Here is a 22,022-nt window from a genome sequence, read left to right on the forward strand (position 1 = left end):
TATTAAAATGCATGAGTACTGTTAGTTAACAGAAAATGGTCACTGTGTAATAATAATAAATAATCATAAATTAGATTTATAAAGCGCCTTACAATGTAAAACAAACTCAAGGCACTGTACATATAATCTAAAAGTAATATAAATCTAATAAAATGCAACAATTCAATTAAACAAAACAATAAAATAGTAAACCTTAAAACAGTGAAAAAAATAGCAGGAATCACTATAAAAGCCGAAACGCCCTAACAATGTTAGGGCGCTCATCTGTCATTCAGTGTGCATGGGCTGCTTTCAAAAAACTAGCTCACTGACAGATATCTGGAAACTGGAAAGATATACCTTAGAACGTGCTACCCTGAAATACCTGTTTTAACGTTATTTATTTTGAATGTCATTCCGATAGGGTGAGGGAGGGGCGGGGGCTTGATAAACGTTACTGCCTCGTTACTAACACTGCATAAATTTGGCGACTCGCATTTACATCTTTTAGAATTTCATAATATTATAACGTTTGACAAAGTTTATGAAATGATGTTAAACTGTTAAAACTCTCGCTCACGTACCCCGATGAGTAAATCGAGTACTGGTTGGTTATCCTGAAATGTGATGTTGTTCTTCTTGATCCCTTCTCTCGAATATTCTTCCAACTCCCACTTGAATATTCTCTGGTTGAAATAAAACTGGAGTTGTTCGTTGGTCAAGTTAATGCAGAGTTGTTCGAAGCCGTTGAATTTGAAGTTTTCGAATCCGTAGATGTCCAAAATTCCCACCTCGTATCCAGGAGTCGGTCTGAAAAGGGGGAGAAGATTTGTCAGTGATGGGATGATGATAAGAACTGAACCAGGGTATCTCTGTGATATACTGTGACGAAGGAAAAATCACACTGATTATAAAATTTATGCAGGATCTGGTGCTAAGAGGTAATACCTATAGATACATACCTTCATTAAGTATCTGGTGCTAAGAGGTAATACTTATAGATACCTACCTACATTCAGGATCTGGTGCTAACAGGTAATACCTATAGATACCTACCTACATTCAGTATCTGGTGCTAATAGGTAATACATATAGATACCTATCTACATTCAGTATCTGGTGCTAACAGGTAATACATATAGATACCTACCTACATTCAGGATCTGGTGCTAACAGGTAATACCTATAGATACATACCTACATTCAGGATCTGGTGCTAACAGGTAATACCTATATATACCTACCTACATTCACGATCTGGTGCTAACAGGTAATACCTATAGATACATACCTATATTCAGGATCTGGTGCTAATTAACATACATATAGATACCTACCTACATTCAGGATCTGGTGCTAACAGGTAATACCTATAGATACATTCCTACAGGCAGTATCTGGTGCTAACAGGTAATACATATAGATACCTACCTACAATCAGGATCTGGTGCTAACAGGTAATACATATAGATACCTACCTACATTCAGGATCTGGTGCTAACAGGTAATACCTACAGATACCTACCTACATTCAGGATCTGGTGCTAACAGGTAATACCAATAGATGCCTACCTACGTTCAGGATCTGGTGCTAACAGGTAATACCTATAGATACCTACCTACATTCAGTATCTGGTGTTAACAGGTAATACCTATAGATACCTACCTACATTCAGTATCTGGTGTTAACAGGTAATACCTATAGATACCTACCTACATTCAGTATCTGGTGCTAACAGGTAATACCTATAGATACCTACCTACATTCAGGATCTGGTGCTAACAGGTAATACCTATAGATACCTACCTACATTCAGTATCTGGTGCTAACAGGTAATACCTATAGATACCTACCTACATTCAGGATCTGGTGCTAACAGGTAATACCTATAGATACCTACCTACATTCAGGATCTGGTGCTAATTAACATACATATAGATACATACCTACAGGCAGTATCTGGTGCTAACAGGTAATACATATAGATACCTACCTACATTCAGCATCTGGTGCTAAACAGGTAATACCTATAGATACCTACCTACAGGCAGTATCTGGTGCTAACAGGTAATACATATAGATACCTACCTACATTCAGGATCTGGTGCTAACAGGGTATTAATTTGGTTGACAATCCAATTGAACAGCTTGCTATAGAGTGACTTGGCAAGAGCGTCCCTCATTTCCTCGGCCTGGGCAACAGATTTCAACGTAAAGATCTTTTCACCTTTGTTTTAAAGCAAGACAAGGACAAGGATGATTTTTAAATATAGTACAAGTCATATATACAATAGAGGAGGGAAGGGGGGGTGGGGTGGGGTTAGGTGGGGCAGGGCTGAAACCTAAAATATCATCAAATATAACCAATGGAAAGGATTTATATATACATGACATGACAGAACCTTGTTGCTTCTTATAGCAGCAATTATTACTTGATTTCCCGAGTTCTTACATTATTTTTAAAATAAAGTAAAAAGTTCGTTAAATTTACTTCACATAACTCCTTTTATGAGCAAAAGTCACAGAAAATAAACCAAATTTTTCATTTCTAACCTCAAATTATCACAGTACTACTGTAGTAATTTAGCTTTTTCTTTAAATTCCTTAAAAACCAGAAATAACGTTGTATATACAGTTTGTATTTCACACTAAGAAAATTTGTTTGGAAAATTGACAAAATGAGCCAGGTGACATGTACCCAAGAAAAAAAAAAGAGAAAAACAAGGAGAAGGGAAAAAAATGAAACATGAAAATTGTGGGAGCCATATGGTACGCACAGAATTGACAAAAAGACAAAAAGAATCATGAAATTTGAACTGATGGGAGCCAACTCAAACATGGTACGTAACAAACAGTATTAAACGATAAATGCTACATGGGGGCAGGGATGTGCCCAGGATTTCCTGATTGCAGGGTATACTGATCGCCGCCAATTTTTGAAGGTGCTCAGATGCCAAATGCTGGCATTTGTGTGGCTTTTGAAGCACATACACAAGTACTAGTTTTGCTAACAATTTACATTTTATAATTTTATATATATTGTTAGGAATGTCAGGATTTTAGATGAAAATAGTGCTGGGCGGGATTCACAATTTTTAAGACAGTGCTGGGCGTTAATTTTTATTGCTGGGCGGGGCCGCCCAGCGTGGGCACATCCCTGCATATGTATAGTGCATTTTAGCATCATTTTTGTATAAATTTACAAGTATTTAGGAGGATTAGTGAATGTCTCCCGTAATCCTACATTCATTCTTGTAGAATATGCATACCTCGTGCTTCCACTGTGTTTGTGATCAAAGAGTTGACCAGGGCTTCAGCATCCACCTCCAACAGCTGAGCGACTGTTAAGAACCAAAAAACGATGATGAATCATGTTTAATAGCGGTCAATTGAGAATGCTAAATACCATCCAATATCTAAACAAGCTGGGTGAAACATAAAATGCTATATTTTTCCTTTTTATTTAGACCATATTGCACTTTATAATTCACACATTGGGATTTCTTTGTTTGCAACTTTTTTTTTTTTAATTCTTCAAAAAATACATTGGGCTATATGAGCACATTTGAAAATGAAAGAAATAAAAAATGCTGACTCATGATTGATAGCACAAATTCTCATTGATCAGGGACTTATATAAATAATAATGTGAGTCTCGATATGCTTATCAACATCATTTGACTGCCAGTCACATTTTATCATGTATATATACATATGAAGTCCAACATACATACATAAAACAGTCTCAAACATGACAGTCCCAAATGTCACCCACACCCATGATGTACCCCATCTGCCATGCCCCTCATAAATGCAGAACCCACACCCATGATATACCCCATCTGATGTACCCCTCATAGATGCTCAATCCACACCCATGATATACCCCCATCTGTCATACCACACATAAAGGCAGAACCCACACCCATGATGTACCCCTCTGATGTAACCCTCATAAATGCTCAATCCACACCCATGATGTACCCCACCTGCCATACCACTCATAAAGGCAGAACCCACACCCATGATGTACCCCCATCTGCCATACCCCTCATAAAGGCACAACCCACACCCATGATGTACCCCTCTGATGTACCCCTCATAGATGCTCAATCCACACCCATGATGTACCCACACCTGCCGTACCCCTCATACAGGCAGAACCCACACCCATGATGTACCTCTCACAAAGGCAGAACCCATACCACATTTCTGTTTTCTTATTCATTCATGCCAAGTTCAGCTAGAACTATTCACATCAAAAACCACCACAAACTGAGAGCATTGTTTACTCAAAATAGCAGTCCATTCAACCTGACCTTGCTCACCCCTCTTATCCCGCCTTCGTATAAAGAAAAGACAAAAAGTGTTATGACTAAACAAAAAATGAATGCCCCGCAAATTGGGGTGTAAAACTATGAACCTAATCTGAACTCTGACATAATACTAGTACAAATAACTTAAAAAGCCCTGATTATTATATAGGAACTTAGCCGTTCATCATGCAAATGATTTCTGTCAGCAAATATACTGTATATAATATTAAAACCAATCTCACTGCATATATAAATAAATTAATCTGAATTAGTCTCAAACTACTGTTAAATGTGAAACCGACTGACTGTTGATTCGAATTAAAACATGGATGGTGAGCTCGGCAAGAGAGGAAAGTTGGTACCGAATGTGAGTTCCCAATGCAGTTCATTCAAGCATTTATTAGTGCTGTATAACCCTTACAACGCAAAAAGTGAAACGCTGTCAGTATTAATTTAACAACATGCCATTCTGTAATGTTCACAATAAAGTCATGCATGACCAGCGTACGTACGTACACCTAGCGGCCGTACGTACACCTAGGGGCCGTACGTACACCTAGCGGCCGTACGTACACCTAGTGGCCGTACGTACACCTAGTGGCCGTACATACACCTAGCGGCCGTACAGCACGTACACCTAGTAGCCGTACGTACACCTAGTGGCTGTACGTACACCTAGTGGCCGTACATACACCTAGTGGCCGTACATACACCTAGCGGCCGTACAGCACGTACACCTAGTAGCCGTACGTACACCTAGTGGCTGTACGTACACCTAGTGGCCGTACGTACACCTAGTGGCTGTACGTACACCTAGTGGCCGTACATACACCTAGCGGCCGTACAGCACGTACACCTAGTAGCCGTACAGTACATACACCTAGTGACCGTACGTACACCTAGTGGCCGTACGTACACCTAGTGGCCGTACGTACACCTAGTGGCCATACATACACCTAGTGCAGCGTTATTCTTCTATGCTAGATCAGCCATCATCACTATTTCAAAGATTCATATTTCGTTGGAAAATGGGGAGTTGGATTGTTTCATATTGAATATTATAAACTGTATGTAGTAAACATAAAATAGCTACAAAACATGCAAATTTCTTCAATATAAATAAGTCGGGGAGGCGATAGAGGGTTGGACGTACAGTACGAATCCCTCCCAACTTTGACATTTTCAGAACTTTGGCCCGTCGCGGCGGTAAATCTGCGTAAAATTTGCACCAATACGAACAGATCAAAGGGTGCCTACAATGTTACCGTTGTAATATCCAGTATGTTTTATTCACCCCATTCATGGAACTTTTACAAACTTCCCTATTAGACAGCATTATGGTTCATCTATGATACTTTACTTATAAAGCTTAGTACCGAATTTGGGATTTGACCTTTAATCGCAATCTGTACATATATACATGTTCTGCACCCATTATAAGAACCAGTATCATCTTCTTCTAACATTTAATTTAGTACATACATGCTGGTATGTCATTCACCTGTTATAAGTAATCCCATGTCAATTGAGACGACTAAGGGTTTTGGAATGCAGCATTGATTGCAAAATAATCTGGTTTTATATAGAATTTATAATATTATATATAATATAATATATACAATATATTATAATATATAAAATAAATATAATATAAAATATATATATAATGAATATATATAATTTAATTATATTTATATATAAATATAATTATATTATATATAATATAATATATATAATATAATATATAATACAAAATAATATATAATATAATATATAAAATATATAATAATATATCATTTATATAATTAATATAATTTATTTTTATATAGATTTTTTTTTTTTAACTTACCAACTTTAATAACATATTCGTCTTCTATGTAAGCTCCGGCTGTCTCTTGATCCTGGCTAAAGCTGATCTGAGTCGTCTGAAGGATCGCTGATAGCATCGTATAAATCATCCAGATTTGCTATTTTGAGAAGAAGAAACAACAGAACGATATAATAACCTGACAGGTGAACACCAAAGAGAAGTCCAGACGGCATAATCAGAGATGAAGGTTTGGATTGAATTGAACCTGCATGTGCGGAAACACTTTTGGGGGGTAAAATTGGGAGGGTTATTCACCAAACGTCAAGGGCGTAGGAACCGGGGGGGCTGGGGGGGCGCCAGCCCGCCCAGTGAAAAATGTGGAGGGGCGGAAGTATCATTCTGCCCCCCTGCTCCGCAAGTCAGAAAACCCCTTTTTCATTTCCAAATGAGAAAAAAATCTCATTTGGAGCACCAAATTATATCTAAGGCCAGGTGAAAATGCAAAATTATATACAAAATGGAGTGGATGGGTTGAAGTGTGCTATATTGCACCAAATTGCATCTGAGGCACACTGGAAATGCAAAAAAATTCAAAGGGGAGGGGGACACCCCCTCCCCCAGGCCGGCCATCAGTCTTCAGCCCCCCCCACTCAAAAGGACCTTCCTACGCCACTGCCAAACGTGACTGGTTGCCAAGGGTGTAATGTGCTGAAAAAAGGTCAATACTACAGTTCACTCTATAGACACGGTAGAATGAGAATGCTCACGTCGTGAGGAGACAGGTAAGTAACCACAGAAAGTAACAACAGAGGCAGCCTCTACCAGGGATGAGGTATTAAAAAACTACGGAACTTTGCAAAAATTGCGGTATAGGCTCCAGTTTGCGTATGCTACAGTGTGTTAGGATAATAGTTTTTTTGTTCCCGAGGAAGAAAAGAAATCACGGTTATTCCGCCAAAATCGCGGAAAAAGCTCATGCCTGCTCTAAGTAAGTACTGTTAATTATGCAATCATTAATGGGGAAAAATTGTCTCGTTTCTATAAGTCAAAATACTATAGCAATAGGGCCGAGTGCAATTTGAATGTCATGGCTTGAGATAGTATTTACTTCTAGAGAGTATTGAGGTTGTGGGGAGACAGGTGGCAAGTGAGAACGCAAAAATAAATACATAGAGTATCTATATGTTCAGATCTGTAGATTTATCAGGGAATCATTTATTCGGTGTCGTACGGCAAAATGCTGTGTACAGTATGCGAGAAGGGTAAATTGCTCTAAAACTAACACGCAAGTGCAAAGATGCATGATATATATACTCATCAATTTTTAAAACACAGAATCCATATTTTGTTATTTATAAGAGACAAACTTTAGAGCCTTCACAACTACTATAAATGCAAAATTGGAAAAAAAAAAAATTATTCCTTGGTGGATACATAGAGCTATGAAACAAGTTTTACAACAGCCTACAGGTACAAAACTGATTCAATACTTTACACCATGGTACATGTAAATAATAATTCAACATTGTCATATAACTGCCAGAACAAATTTCATATCTCCACAGTTAGTAAAGTTTTAGATCTCTGGGAAGTTAGTAGAAATATGGCAAGTACTACAAACGGCAGGACTATTATGGTTAACTTTAATATTTTTATTTACAGTAATTGATCTTTTATACCTAACTCAGAAAAATGACAGTAAACATATATATGGTGGAGTTGTATGACCACAACTACTGTATAATAATCAATCAAGCAGTAAAATTCACACTGCTTTTAGCTGTTACGAATGTTGGGAAAATCTTGCGAGGGTTTATGGCGTAATTAATACAAACTTTCACGTCAGGTGGCTTCCAATTCAACACTTTCACTCAAATATTGAAATCTTTTCAAGTTAGAAAGCCATTTCAGATGGAAAATCCGTAGATTGCTCTTGGATGAAAAACCCACCTTACTATGCCCCGACCCGGTATCAAACCAGGAACCTCCCGAATGCTAAGCCTCATTGCTTCAAATGCCACCGCTTTTATCCTCACAGCCACAGCACCGGTAAAAAAATATGCTATTTAAAACACAATATCCATTGACTCCTCTATACCCCCACCCCCCACCTCCCCCCAACTCCCCCTCCTCGTGGCATGTGCATATGTACCGTCCTGGGAAGTACTGTTGTGATCTAATCTTCACCGACATAATTAAGTCGTACGATGCGAACACTAATTAGTGTGTCATATATGATTTATAATGTAGATCGATGTACGATATACATATATATCTCACATTCACACTGTTAGGATGCAGGTTAACCCTTGTACAGTATCACGCACTAAACCAATGCACACCATTCAGGTAGTATGACTAGCAGCTCGGGGTAAAGTCCAGAGTAAAACAAATATAGCCACCTCCCTACTATGCACATGGATGTCATCTTTTTATCTTGATAGTGATCATAAAATAAATTTATGCAAAATTCTGAATAAGTATTACAGCAATTAAAAATATGATCTTTCGAAATGGAGGTGGTGTTATATATTAAAAGCTGTGTGCGTGTTTGCCTTTTGAAACCGTTTCATTGAAATGAAAGATTATGAAAAGGATGAGATATCAAGGGTCTACGTAATAGGACAGGCATTAGTGCTGCACACTCTACTGTGTGCAAACATCAACGTCATCCAACATGAAGCTTTTATTATCACCTGGTTTTTAGTTTCAATTTAGATTCGTACGTTAATAGCCTTATAGTCGGTACACACTGTTAATCACACACTTACTGTTTGTAATTAGTTATCCTAGGATTTAAAGAGATTAAAGGAAAGGTTTGGAAACAATATAAAATAATAAGGTAAAAAAAAGAGAAGGACAAATTATGGTAGAACAAAATGCTGTATGTTACTGTTTGTTGGAGAGGAGGAATGGAGGGGAAGGGGAGGAGTGGCTTACAGGAATGAGTATTATCAGTAGGCAAAGTTGCCTCCACCACAAATTTGGTAAAATAATATCAATGTTCTTAGGTTACATCAATCTTCCACGCCAGTTACCCATTTCAGTTCATCTTATGAAAATATTGACAATCCATATTTCATATGAACATATTAAATATTGGACACCATACAAATTAAAAACCTACTGTATATATGAATTACAGGTATCCGAATACCATTACTGTTAGCTGGGTACGTTATCGTACTTAAACATCATATCATCTCAGCATATCAATAACATATCACATAGTGACATATGCATATATAACGTACAGCAACACATCACAGTTTACTGCATATCATTCTGTTTGGTCAATAATATATTATCTTAATGGTAATATCAACATATCATATCAACATATCAATCAGCATATCAACATATCAATCAGCATATCAACATATCAGAATCCTCATATACATGCATCACACAGACACATTATTAGATTATTATTTATTATTTATATTTCAATCAACATATCAACATATCTGAAATCTCAACATATCATAATTGCACATCACAGCATATCATTCCTGTTTCATACTTAGCGTTAATATTAGCATATCGACATATCATATCCACATATCTGAAATCTCACATCGATGCATCACATAGACACACATCATAATTGCACATCACAGCATATATCATTCCTGTTTCATACTTAGCATTGATATTAGCATGGACATATCATATCCACATATCTGAAATCTCACATCGATGCATCACATAGTCAGATGTCATAATAACACCCCACAGCACATCATTCCTGTTTCATACTTAGCGATAATATTAGCATATCATATATCAATGTTGGGTACATATCACCATTTATCAGAAACCTCATGTCAATACACCACATAGTGGCATAAATGCATAATATATATATATATATATATATATATATAAATATATATATATATATATATATATATATATATATATATATATATATACATATCTATATATATATATATATATATATATATATATATATATATATATATATATATATATATATATATATATATATAGTCCATAGCAATACATATCACATTTTTCCTTGGAAACAGATCACAATGTAGTTGTTTGTGTTTTCCTATTTGTTGTTTCTGTACCAATGTCTTCTTTGTACGGTCTCCGACATTTGCCAAGACGCAACAAACACGGGAATGTGTCCCAGAAACCTTGACGGTACCTAGAACTAAAAACGTTGTAGATGATGGGATTGACACCAGAGTTGAACAACGTCAAACTGGAAACAACCAAGTGAACATATTTTTCGAAGTGACCTAGAAAAGTATCGCTATTGAACGCCAGCCACACAAAGATATCTTGAAACAGAATACAAACACAGAACAGAGTTGTGTTTATAACAATCATTCTGGTCAGGTTTCGCTGTTCCTTGTGGTAACGTGTAACACCGAGATCAGGGGCTCGGCTGAGTGTCCTATAGATGAGTGCTAACAGGCACGTTGATGTTACCAAGGTAACCACATCTGCAATGACCAGCAGATAGGCAACGATTATCACCATTCTATAAGCAAAATCTTCAAATTCATCCCGAGGTATCAGAATTTTGTAAACTTTATTCCCGATCTGGCATTCCCAAAAATACTGCAGGTCAAAGGTCAGCAACGACTGTATAAATGAGAACAATGTCACGACGAGGGACACCGCAATCATCGTTCCAGCAGCGATGTATAGCAGTCTGGGATTATGCGATCTTCTCATCCTATGGAACGGCCTACTTACAGCCATGTACCGCTCGGCGGTGAGAGCGACTATCAAGATGGCAGAAATCAGTTGAAGAGGAAATCGTAAAAGGTGAGGAGTGAAAACACTCAACGGATAGACTCCGTTTGCTCGATTGATCAACAATCGGCAGGATACTAAGACGAAGCAAATGGACACACAAATGTCGACGCAGGACAACGTCACTAAATAGACACACAGCCTGGACTTCTCTCGAAGGGATCTTTGTTTCAGGACCGTTCCTAAAAAGATGCTATTGGACAGCAACGGAAACCAGGCCAGTGTTAGGATGATAATTGATGATAGTTTATCACTGGACATTAAGTCCTGTATAATTTGAGGGCATAAAACAGGGGTTTCTATGCAAAGGCTGTAATCCGTGTCGCAATCTCTGGCGATGCTTGAATAATCTGACCGAGAAAGGTTTCCGTCACCCATTGTGGTATCCGAGCTATCGAGTCGCGACGAACGAAAAACTAATGTTGGTGAGAAGACGGGTTCTCTTTAAAGCTGTCGCTGCTCTGGACTTTCCAATTTCGTTACTTCAATCAATTAATTATATCAAAACAGATTTTCAGTTTATAATTCACATTAAATGTCAGAGAATATCGGTATCATCTCTCAGCTTATCTGTGACTAGTTTGTTTGGTAATTTCCGACGTCATCATTGCGTGCAATAGCATAAAAAGCACAAAAACAAATTGTTTCCGAAAAATATCCACAAAGGTATTCACAACGGTTCCTTTCCTTTAAACCTATTAATTTTCTACCTTTATTTCCATCTTTCAAACCATGATCAAAGCTGAAAATATTTATATTTCTTATACATGTATGTAAACGCACGGCAGACATTAAATGATACAGCTACTGGATCGAGACAAACTTCCTTATGCAGTTAAATGTAATTTAATCTGACGTTATAGGTCTAGTTTCAAAGTCAATGTCTTTCCATGCTACAACTTCCTTTAACTGAAATGACACTGTTTATTGTATCTGCAATGAGCACGACGTCATAAGCTTGACGATGTCAATAACTATGATATCGATGAAAATGCCATAAAAACTCAAGTCTTTCTTTGATCATGTTAATTCTTTTCATGACAGCATCATAAATTTTCTGTCAAAGTTTCTAAACATCAAATATCCGTTTCTAAATGTTGTGGTCTAGTTGGATGGCAGTTCCTTAACCACTTCGGTCTATTATAAGCCCACTGATATTCATATGTATTTACACTTTAATAGTTTTCACCCGCATAATTTTTTACAGCAAATGCCTTAGACTTAAACGCATTTGCTCCAACCCATGTGATTTTGAACACCAGGTATCCATTTTAACTGGTTATTTCTTGAACGTCGGATACCCCCTTCACTTAATTAGACAGGGTATTTCCAGGGCCGACAAGTTGAGCCATGAGGACTTATTAAAATACAAGTCTAAACTCTAAAAGTCCCAACACACGCATTCCATTCGTTACCAGTTACAACCCCCTCATCAAATCCTTCATTCGCTCCATCAAACAGGAATTTGCTGTATTTCAAGACGATCAGTCTGTAGGAGAATCGTTTAAGGTACCCCCCATGCTAGCATTTCGTCAACCCCCCAACCTTAAATTTCTACTCACTTCCTCCAGACTTCCCCACTCAGTTTCCACCTCCGCAGGCAATTTCCCTTGTGGTAAACCTCGATGCCAAATATGCCCCCATATTACCCCAGGCACCGTGGTCAAGATTCCCAATGTTGACTTTAGTCTAAGACCCCCTTCCCTCTTTTGTGATTCTATTAATGTTATTTACTTTTTCTACTCTGTTCTTTGCAAAGAGGGCAATTATGTAGGTGAAACAGGCTCCCAGTTCCGCTTACGTTTTAATAATCACAAAAGATCTATTCTAAGTCTCACATCACCGGCCTCAACAAAGACTTGGGACCTCTTAACATGCAACTATCAGTTCTGCAAACATATGTAATCCATTCTTTGCTCTTTAATCCGCTTCCTGTATAGTCATGGTTTATTTGGTTCTAATTCCATCAATGCAACTTACACTTATCTAGTGTCATACTTTCAAAGTGTTACGTTTTGGACTTTTCATTCGACCGCAGTCCAGACAGACAATCCAGAACAGTGAAAAAACTTCCAGCCTCCATCGGGATTCGAACCCGGGCCTCCCACTTTATATGCGGACACCCTAACCACTAGGCTAAGGACGCTGATTGTATGTCCAGAGGTTTGAAACCGGTAAGGAAGATCGTAATTCCAGAGTAGGCGCTAGTTCTGTTTTGGTGACATATTTGCCTTGCTCTAGAGATCAAACATAATACTACCTGTACCAACTCAAAATCATTTGCCGGATCTCGAAATAGATACTTTAAACAGACTTTTGTTAATGAAATGGAGGTGAACCACAAAGGCAAATGAATATATATAATTGAAAACGTAATGAGTTTGAAAAATATATATATATGTATATATATCTATATATATATATATATATTTAAAAACTTTACTCATAATAAAGATGTGAACACTATAGTACCAGTAAAAAATAATGGGTTTTGTTATTTTGTCAACCCATGCCTTCCACTAAAAATGCATGACAGACTTATGACAACAGTGGGCAGAATCAAACTTCCTTATTCGGTTGAGCGTTTTTTTTTTTTGACGTTAGGTATTCACAGAGTCGTTACTTTGAAATGAATGTTTGGCCCGTATCGGTAACGAATAGGAGCGAAGAAAACAAATAAACATTTTTAAATATTAGAAATCAATATAGATGTCGCTCAGACCAGCAACTACTTTGTAAAACCACTGAGCAAGTTTTCACTCAAAGTTCACCCCGAGTTCACGGAAATGGAACGAACGTTTATTCAATTTCTATAGGAATCAACAGGCACATAACAGGCGCATATAACACATAACAGCAACCTGTTAATAAAGTTATTTGGTTAATTTGTCCATAGATAGCTGAGTGAGTGGTTACTGTATAGACTTACCGCTTGCGTGAATCCAACCAACTCCATGATATCTTGCAGATCATCAAACATTCCCAGGCAATGCTCAAAATGTGTTTTGCTGAAGTAAACACCGGTTCCACCGCTGTTTAAGATTCTGGCAAAACAAGAAAATTACTCAAGTTTGATATTTTAACCAAAGTGGTAAAAGCTTCTGGTCAGATTTGGTCAGGATTTTTAGTATCTTGTACCAAACTTGAGATACTTTAGATCTTCTTTCTTTCTTCTTAAATTTTTGGTGTAATTCGTTCATTTTCTTCTTCCTTTGTACATTTCAAAGTCTATAAAGGTTTTTACAATATGTTCTGCCAACGGGATGGCATGTAGAAATTCTACTGTATATTGTTTGCTACGAGATAAAGATCCCGTAGTTTGTTAATTACCACAACCAGACAATTTATTATTCAATCCTCTTCCCTTCACTTCCCCCTTCCCCACCCCCAAATACATTTTACATGTCCCCCCAACAACCTTACACTGATAGGTAAAAACAAAAGAAAGTAAATATTTATGTTGGTCTCTACCCACAGCCTCTTCTTAGAGTAACATCACTCTCAGTACAATGTGTCCTCAACATTCACATTATATACTACAGATGGACTTGGATCTACGACATCTTATTTGCATATATGTAAATCCGGGCTAAATTTCCTTTATTTAATAACGATCGATTGATTGCCATCATTCACAGCTAAATTACTCCATTTTTCTGGAGAATGACCAAACTTCAAGAAATACTCCATTTCGTTGCGATATATACATTGCTAAATTTTTCGGACGACCAAATCCATTGTTTGGACGACCGTAAGGTAAGACCTGGTTGTCCGAGGGAGGATCATAAAAAATAAAAAATTTAAAAAATGCTCCTTCAAATATGCTCAAGTTCAAAACCTTTGTACTCATACGTTTAAATCACATCAAGGGCAATTGTACTTGTACTCATGCTGTTGTACTCTCTTTACTACCACAAGTGCTGATAGTGAATGGATTGCCATAACTGGTTGACACTTTGACTGTAAGTTTGCATAAAGATTTATAAAATCATTACTAGTTACTTGAAAGAAGTATTATAAGCACCTGTAAGATTCTGGTGGTTCCAAGCAAATGTTGGCCAGCTGTTGTTGAGTCAAACCGGCAAACATAAAGTAAAAAACATGAAAATTCCTCTCTCCCTTTACTTGAGTCACAATTCTAGACTTCTCCAGGAGGTAGGTATCAATCTTTCCTGTGAGAAAATCATAAAAATAAATGTAAAAAAAAACCCCATTTTGATATGGAAAATGACTTTTCAGGTCACCCATGTGGTAGATGGAATGTGTGTGTGTGTGAGGGGGGGGGGGAGGCGGTGGGGTACCACCCCATCCTTGCAATCCCCCTATCAATTAACTGTCTCATTAAGTTATTTAAAACTGAGACCCTTCCTGCTTCCTTCTTCCCTCCTCCTCCTCCCCCTCTCTTGTAATATTTGAGGAGCCAACTTGAGATAAACATTCCACAATATTGTTGACCTCTGACTGTTAAAATTACAACAGATTTCTGTGCTTCATACTCAAGTACATACAAGCTCTTTCCAATACAAGTGTAACACAGGGCTGGCCAAAACAGGATGGTTTAATAGCAAGACTTTTACTCCTGCTTGCCATAGCAAGATGTTAAATGCAATTTCACCAAGTTGCTATTCAACTCCATGACTGCTATAAAGTATTAGTATTCAAGTTCAGAAATATCACTATCTTTACCCTTAAGGGACAAGAAAACTATTTTATAACAATCAAACTGGCTCTGCAAGGTTGTAAATTGATTGATACTTCAACGGACCATTTTTCATTTTCTTCTCAATTTTTATATAGCACCATGGAGGTTTATGCATTTCCCTGAAGTATCATAAAAACTCATGAAAAATACTAAGATTCTACTTATAAAAAATTCTTTTATGCCTGTTTTTCCATTTGTGAAGCAATCTACCCATTTATTAATGGCATTTTAGGAAATTTTCCAAGGTAATAATTTATTTAATGTTAATGAAAAATTCTTTTCCAACTAAAAACATAAATTTTCAAATGGGAGAGACAGAGGGTGGGTGGGGGGGGGTGGAGGTAGGGAGGGAATGGGTGACAGGGAGTGCAAGCCCACTGTAGTTTCCCCATAACTTCCTTAAAGGAATTTGTCTGGTGGAAGATTTTGATACATTGTCCTTGTAGTTCTTATTTTTCTCTTTCTAACCATGTGAAAATTGTCCCCATTCGACGTTTTCTTCTTGTAGAAATCTGCTTGAAATGTCCATCCTTAACGATTAAAAAATTGTTTCTGTGTCAAACGCAACATTAGCGTTCTCATACTTTGACAACATGTTGGAAAATTATTTATCGTTTTTTAAGGTAATAAGGTAATTTCTTAGGGCTACCAGACAACCCTTTTAACAGACTGCCTTCGCATTTTTGTCACACATGTTTTGCGCTTACCTCCGACCACTGTCCCATCATGCTTGAAAAGTAATTCTAAATATTTTCCGAATCGACTGGAATTGTCATTCATGACCGTGCTGGCATTTCCGAATGCTTCCAGAAGTGGGTTCACCTAAAGACGAGAATGTAGAAAACAGAAGCGTGCATAGTCAACTTACATCAAGATTCACATTGGTAAGACTGCACAAGTGTTTACTCTTGAGAGTCAAAAAAGGGGCAAATATTGATCGACAAAACCTGCAGTATAAAAATTCAAACTCCAGGAATGATTGTGGTCGTGGCTCTATAATCTTTGACTTCCTGAAATATAAGTCTGATTATGTTTAGATCATTACAATTGTGCATGTCTTACAGACAAAGTGGACATTTATCATGAATGATAGGGCACATTTATTGTATAGCGACGCACAGAAGGCAGACACAGAATTTTCAACCATAGGAGTTTATAGTTCGCACCATTTCAAAGAATCAACAATTCAAATTCAATTCAAATTTCAATGAGACTCAAAACCGTTTCTTTGTAATTGTGCAATTACATTCAAACTGGAAACAGGATGTTTAGATTATATTCATCTAATATATGTCCAAAAAGGAGTTAAAACGGATTAAATGCAAAGGGTGTGTGCATATTCTACTGGTTGGTGAAAAGTTAACACAGCACAAAAATGCAAAAGTTTAAAAGCTATTCACTATGTATTTACAATAGAAGGTACAGTGTACACACAAACGACTATGTATACTCGAGGGTGCCCATTTTAACTATTCTAAAACTGGCCGAGTGCAGGTTGAAGTACTAAGCTATATTAGGCAGACCTCCCGATGAAAGGAGACGTCAAACAGGCTAACGTAGGAGGGCCTCCAAGTCAATTCCGGGGGTGGGGGGGGGGAGGCAGGGAAACAGATGGGATGATGTAACCAATAATGCATTCATATGCTTTTAGAATGTATCAAAACTTTTAGGTACTTGAACTCAAAAAGAGGGCCCTGTAACAAGCAGGTCCTGTGCTTTGACCTGGTTCCCCACATCCCAGGCTATATATAGGTCAGGTAGAGAGACACAAGCATATTTTGCACTTTACTGTGTGTAGGTTTATAATCACCACATGTGGTTAAGTACTTGTAGATACAAACTATAAGTAAAAGGCCATCAGAATAAAATATCTCACCTGTTCACAAAAGAGTAGTTGAGGCAAAATAACCAATGTATACATACATTAAAATATTTTAGCCAGCTAGAATATGTTTTATACTTCAGTGGAGCAAGTGGGTTGAGAAGTTAGTCCCATGGGGATTCACTAATACCCCCTCCTCACCCCCTCTCCCAAGGGGATTCACTAATACCCCCCACCCCCTTCTATGTTCATCCACCATCTGTAATAAAACAACTCTGGCTTTAATGCATACAAGCTATGAATGAAAACTTAAAATACTTAATACACCAGGAATACAAGATTTATTCCCATTGGAGCATTTTTCTCTCTGCAGATCTACCTGAAGTATCTTTTCTTGAAGGTTTGGTTTGGAGCTCGAGCAGTGGCTGATGATGTGACCTATGAGATACTTAGCACTCTCTGTTTTGCCTGCACCCGACTCTCCACTGATGACGCAGCTCTGCCGTCTGCCATAGCGAAACATGGCGCTGTAGGCCCTATCCGCCACGGCAAAGATGTGAGGTGGCAAGCTCTGGCGGATTTTGAAATCTGCATATCGGCAAGAGATCTGTGATTTGAGGGAAGAGCGGGGGAGGGAAATAATTACATAAATAGTTGATGGAGGTTTCAAAACATCTATGTCAGAAATCTCTGACTTTTTAAAAGATAAACTAGGCTCACGGGGCGATGACTCTTTCAAAAAGAGGAAAAAATGGTGTGTAGAAACAAAAAGGAAATAGAAAAAATGTCTGCTTAAAAGGGAAAAAAAAGACTGCTTAATTCACATGAAAATAAGTCATTTAACTGGATATAATTTGACTGGTTTCAAAAGTCTGATCTGAAAAATGGGTTATTATGAAAAAATGAAGGAATCTTGGCAGTTTTTATACACAGTCAATATTTACCATCATGGCAAAAACACTACACACATGTATCTACCACACATGAAAATGAATATTGCCATAGTAACCCCTCTCATCTCGGGTGTTACTGAAACGAATGACAATTGCGTTACACATAACGAATGACAATATGTTGTAAACACTAAAAAATTGCGTTGACTAAAACGAATGACAGTAATGACAGCACAGACATTTGCTTCAACTGGATATCACAGTTCAGACTTCGTTGGTATCTAGATCTAGTAAAGTACGGACAAGATAAATACGCACTTTATAGTAAGCGAAATTGAAAGTCTGATTTTAAAAAAGTAAATTTAACGTCATTTTTCCGAAATTAATTGTTAGAAACTAACAATACTATAATCTTGAAACGGCTTCAGTTATCTTTCTATATAAATCTACAAAGGTAAAAAGCACAGCACTCAAGCGCATTCTCACACAAAAACTTTCCCTGTGGTTTCTATCCGTAAATTACACCAAAACCCTGCAACCACGTAACATGCGATTTTCCTGAAATCATTTTTGCGCAGAAAACCAATAACCCGCATTTACTCCACTCCGTTAATCATTCCATCTCTTCTCAACACTGTCCTTCGTTGTCATTCGCTGTCATTCGCAAATGATAATTAACCCTGTACAAAGTCAATTGTCATTCGCTGTCATTCGTTTTAGTTTGTCCCCTCATCTCCACCTTCAGCCACCAACTCTTCCTCTTTATCCATTCCCACTGCTCCCTGACTGCTGAGACTATTTAGCTATTTAATCAATGACAGAAAGATCCTGTACACATCATGTTTTCAGCAAAAAAGGCCAGTTAGAAGCCAGAAATAGTAAGGGTAAGCCCCTACTATACCCTTAACAACCCTAACCTCTAAACAGCCCAACCTCTATAACCCATGTAACAACCAAACCTCTGAACGACCTAACCTGTAAACAACCGAAACTCTGATACCCTTAACAACCCTAACCTCTAAACAACCTAAACCCCTATTCTCTTAACAACCTAACCACTAAACAGCCTAACCACTCTTCCCCTAACAACAAACTGTGTAACTCAATAGGGTTATTAATGCAACCCGGAGAATATAGCCATGTGAATATATCTGAACTGGTTTTATCCTCATGATCTTGGTAGCAGCCACAACAGCATCATGCAATGCACAAGGGCAAATTGTGTCATAGTTCCACATTGCAATGCAAACATGATATGTTCAGAATGCTGGAGATATAAATACTGTAAAAAATATTGACATAGTCAAACATGCCAAAAATGGTGAGGGGGAGAATGTATTGTATGCATGTTTTATTTTAAATATTTAGGGTTTTTTTCAGCAATTAAATAGTAGTAATGTTGTGGGTCGATAACTATGTGCCATTTACTTTCATTGAGCTTACGATATGTGCTATAGATGCATTACTGTGTGTATTTAATTTATTAACTTTTCATAAATGTGCATGTCTACCATGTCAAACAGTAGGCGAACTCCACCTGGAGTTTGTGCCAAATTTGCTTACTGGACGATAATGTCAGTTATTGATTATTTTTACACCAAATCTGTACAATACTGACAGTTAACATGAAGTCCTGATGTAGACAATGTCAAAAGTGCATCTATTCACATACAAAGGCACTCAATCATATTATGAAAACGAACCTTTTAACAAGCATGGCTGCTTAAGTACTGTATACATGGTAAATTGATAGTCCATGCAGCCAAATTGGATATGGATAAAAGATCTTTGCCAGTGCATGGTCATCATGAGTGATTTAAAACAGGCCGGGAAAGCTAGGTGTATAATTTAGCTTTCCAGTTTATTTGACAATTTGAAACTAATGCATACAGTATAGACCACTAACGGTAGAAAAGACAACACACCCACACACAAATACGCACAGGAACAAACACGCATATATACATACACATACATAAAGGACACATAGATTTCAAAATGGTTAAAACTTTTCAGCTCACACTTTGCATTCACACCTCAATTTAACACTTCCGTTGATACTCTGGTTAATAATTTTTTTTGTAAATTCAAGAAACCCCTTATTGAACTTTTTGTAAAGTGGGAGTACGAAGAACCACTTGGAAAATTTTCCTTTCCCTAAAATAGGTTGGAGAACTTGGGGGAAATTCCACCTTTATTGAGTAAGGTGTTAGTCGCATTAAGACTAAGTCAACATAAGATGTATTGAGCTTCAACAATAGGGGCATGCATGCACTTGGGTTTTAAATGCAAGGGTAAATATCCCATTATATCTCCTGCACAATGTAAAGCAATTGTTGATCATTACTATAAAGGGAAAACAAAGCAGCAACTTAACAACTTCTAGAGCAAAGGAGCGGAACCGAGGTATTGACTTCCTACAAAAATCATGCATTGGACGAAAAATGTCATTTAAGAGAGTAGCGCTTGAAGACAAAGAGCTCTGCTAGTTAGGGTTTTTTTTCTCTCTCAAAAAGAACAGATATATCACTGGGAATGCAATTGTAAGTACCATTGAATTCCTCCCTTTGTGTGACAATTGGGGGAATAAATTTAAGAACCCCTTACTGAATTTTATGTAAAGTGGGTGTACCACGAAGCACTTGGAATTTTTCCTTTCTTTAAGATAGGTACCGCTGGGGGAAATTCCACCTTTATTGAATAAGGTGTTAATTGCATTCATTTAAATTTTACACATCATCATTTTTGAGTGAGACCAAAAGTGTAATTTAAAAAATTTCCACACTTCGAAACAGTGTGGTCTGAGTTCGATACTCTTGTGAGAAACCTAGTCGATAGAAAAATTTAAAAAAATCATTTTGTGAATAAATTCATAATGGGAATTACAAAATATAATTATTCAAGTCCTAGCTGAAAAATAGGGATGTTTCGGCTAGTGAATTTTCTTCTTGTGTTATACAACTTGATTCTTTTAATTTCTACTAAAATGAAGCCAAAATCACAAACCTCAAATGAATAAATGTTCAATGGTTTGAACGGATTCACGGCCAACAAAATATCTCCGATGTATGTCTGTGGAAAGAGGAAAGCATAAAGCATGAATCTCTAAAAAAAAAAGTGGTATTTGTGATACTTAAAAGTTGGAGTTTAAGGGCAACTTTTTGCCCTATGATTTGCTAGCAAACCAGACTTGAAGAGCTAAACACTGGGCCCTGAAAATACAAAACAGAAAAAGCCTTAAACAACAGGTTTCACAGCTGTCTTCATAGACAACACACCCAAAACACACTCACTCAATACCCAGAGAGCATTGAATTAGATCGGGCTCGGATTCAAAATATGCGAGGCACTCTAAAACTTTCCTAGTCTAATAGAACCTAATGCTTTGCATAAAATATTTGCAGTGCTACAGTCAAATTGAGAAAAACAGTGATCTTGCAAGCAAAAGAACCCAGAACTGTGTAATAGCTTATTTATGAGGCAATGTTGTTTGAAAGTCAAGCCAAGCTTTTCATTTGCCAGTCATTCAGTTTCCAAAGCTTCAACAGTTCTTCAAATCACCCACACACACACACACAAATATGTTAATTAATTAGTTAATGAATGAATGAATGAATCCATCCATCCATTCATTCATCAATCAATCTGATCAATCAATCAATCCAAAGGTGTTTGTTTACTATGCTTAGACCACAATATTATACA

General features: G+C 37.2%; 1 protein-coding gene across 4 annotated transcripts in view; it reads right to left on the reverse strand.

Annotated features, from left to right (window-relative positions):
• Nucleotides 1-22,022, reverse strand: part of LOC139984106 (myosin-IIIa-like) — a 49,852-nt gene that overhangs the window by 18,573 nt on the left and 9,257 nt on the right. For all 4 annotated transcript variants that reach the window (XM_071997816.1, XM_071997818.1, XM_071997817.1 and 1 more), the window contains exons 3-11: nucleotides 21,324-21,389; nucleotides 17,804-18,031; nucleotides 16,310-16,424; nucleotides 14,925-15,072; nucleotides 13,830-13,944; nucleotides 6,146-6,263; nucleotides 3,250-3,321; nucleotides 2,069-2,207; nucleotides 564-789 (exon numbers count right to left, since the gene is read on the reverse strand). In XM_071997816.1, coding sequence (XP_071853917.1) covers nucleotides 564-789; nucleotides 2,069-2,207; nucleotides 3,250-3,321; nucleotides 6,146-6,263; nucleotides 13,830-13,944; nucleotides 14,925-15,072; nucleotides 16,310-16,424; nucleotides 17,804-18,031; nucleotides 21,324-21,389 — 1,227 coding nt within the window. The remainder of the gene's footprint in view (nucleotides 1-563; nucleotides 790-2,068; nucleotides 2,208-3,249; nucleotides 3,322-6,145; nucleotides 6,264-13,829; nucleotides 13,945-14,924; nucleotides 15,073-16,309; nucleotides 16,425-17,803; nucleotides 18,032-21,323; nucleotides 21,390-22,022) is intronic.

This window comes from Apostichopus japonicus, chromosome 17, assembly GCF_037975245.1.
Source record: "Apostichopus japonicus isolate 1M-3 chromosome 17, ASM3797524v1, whole genome shotgun sequence".
NCBI classification, from domain to species: domain Eukaryota; kingdom Metazoa; phylum Echinodermata; class Holothuroidea; order Aspidochirotida; family Stichopodidae; genus Apostichopus; species Apostichopus japonicus.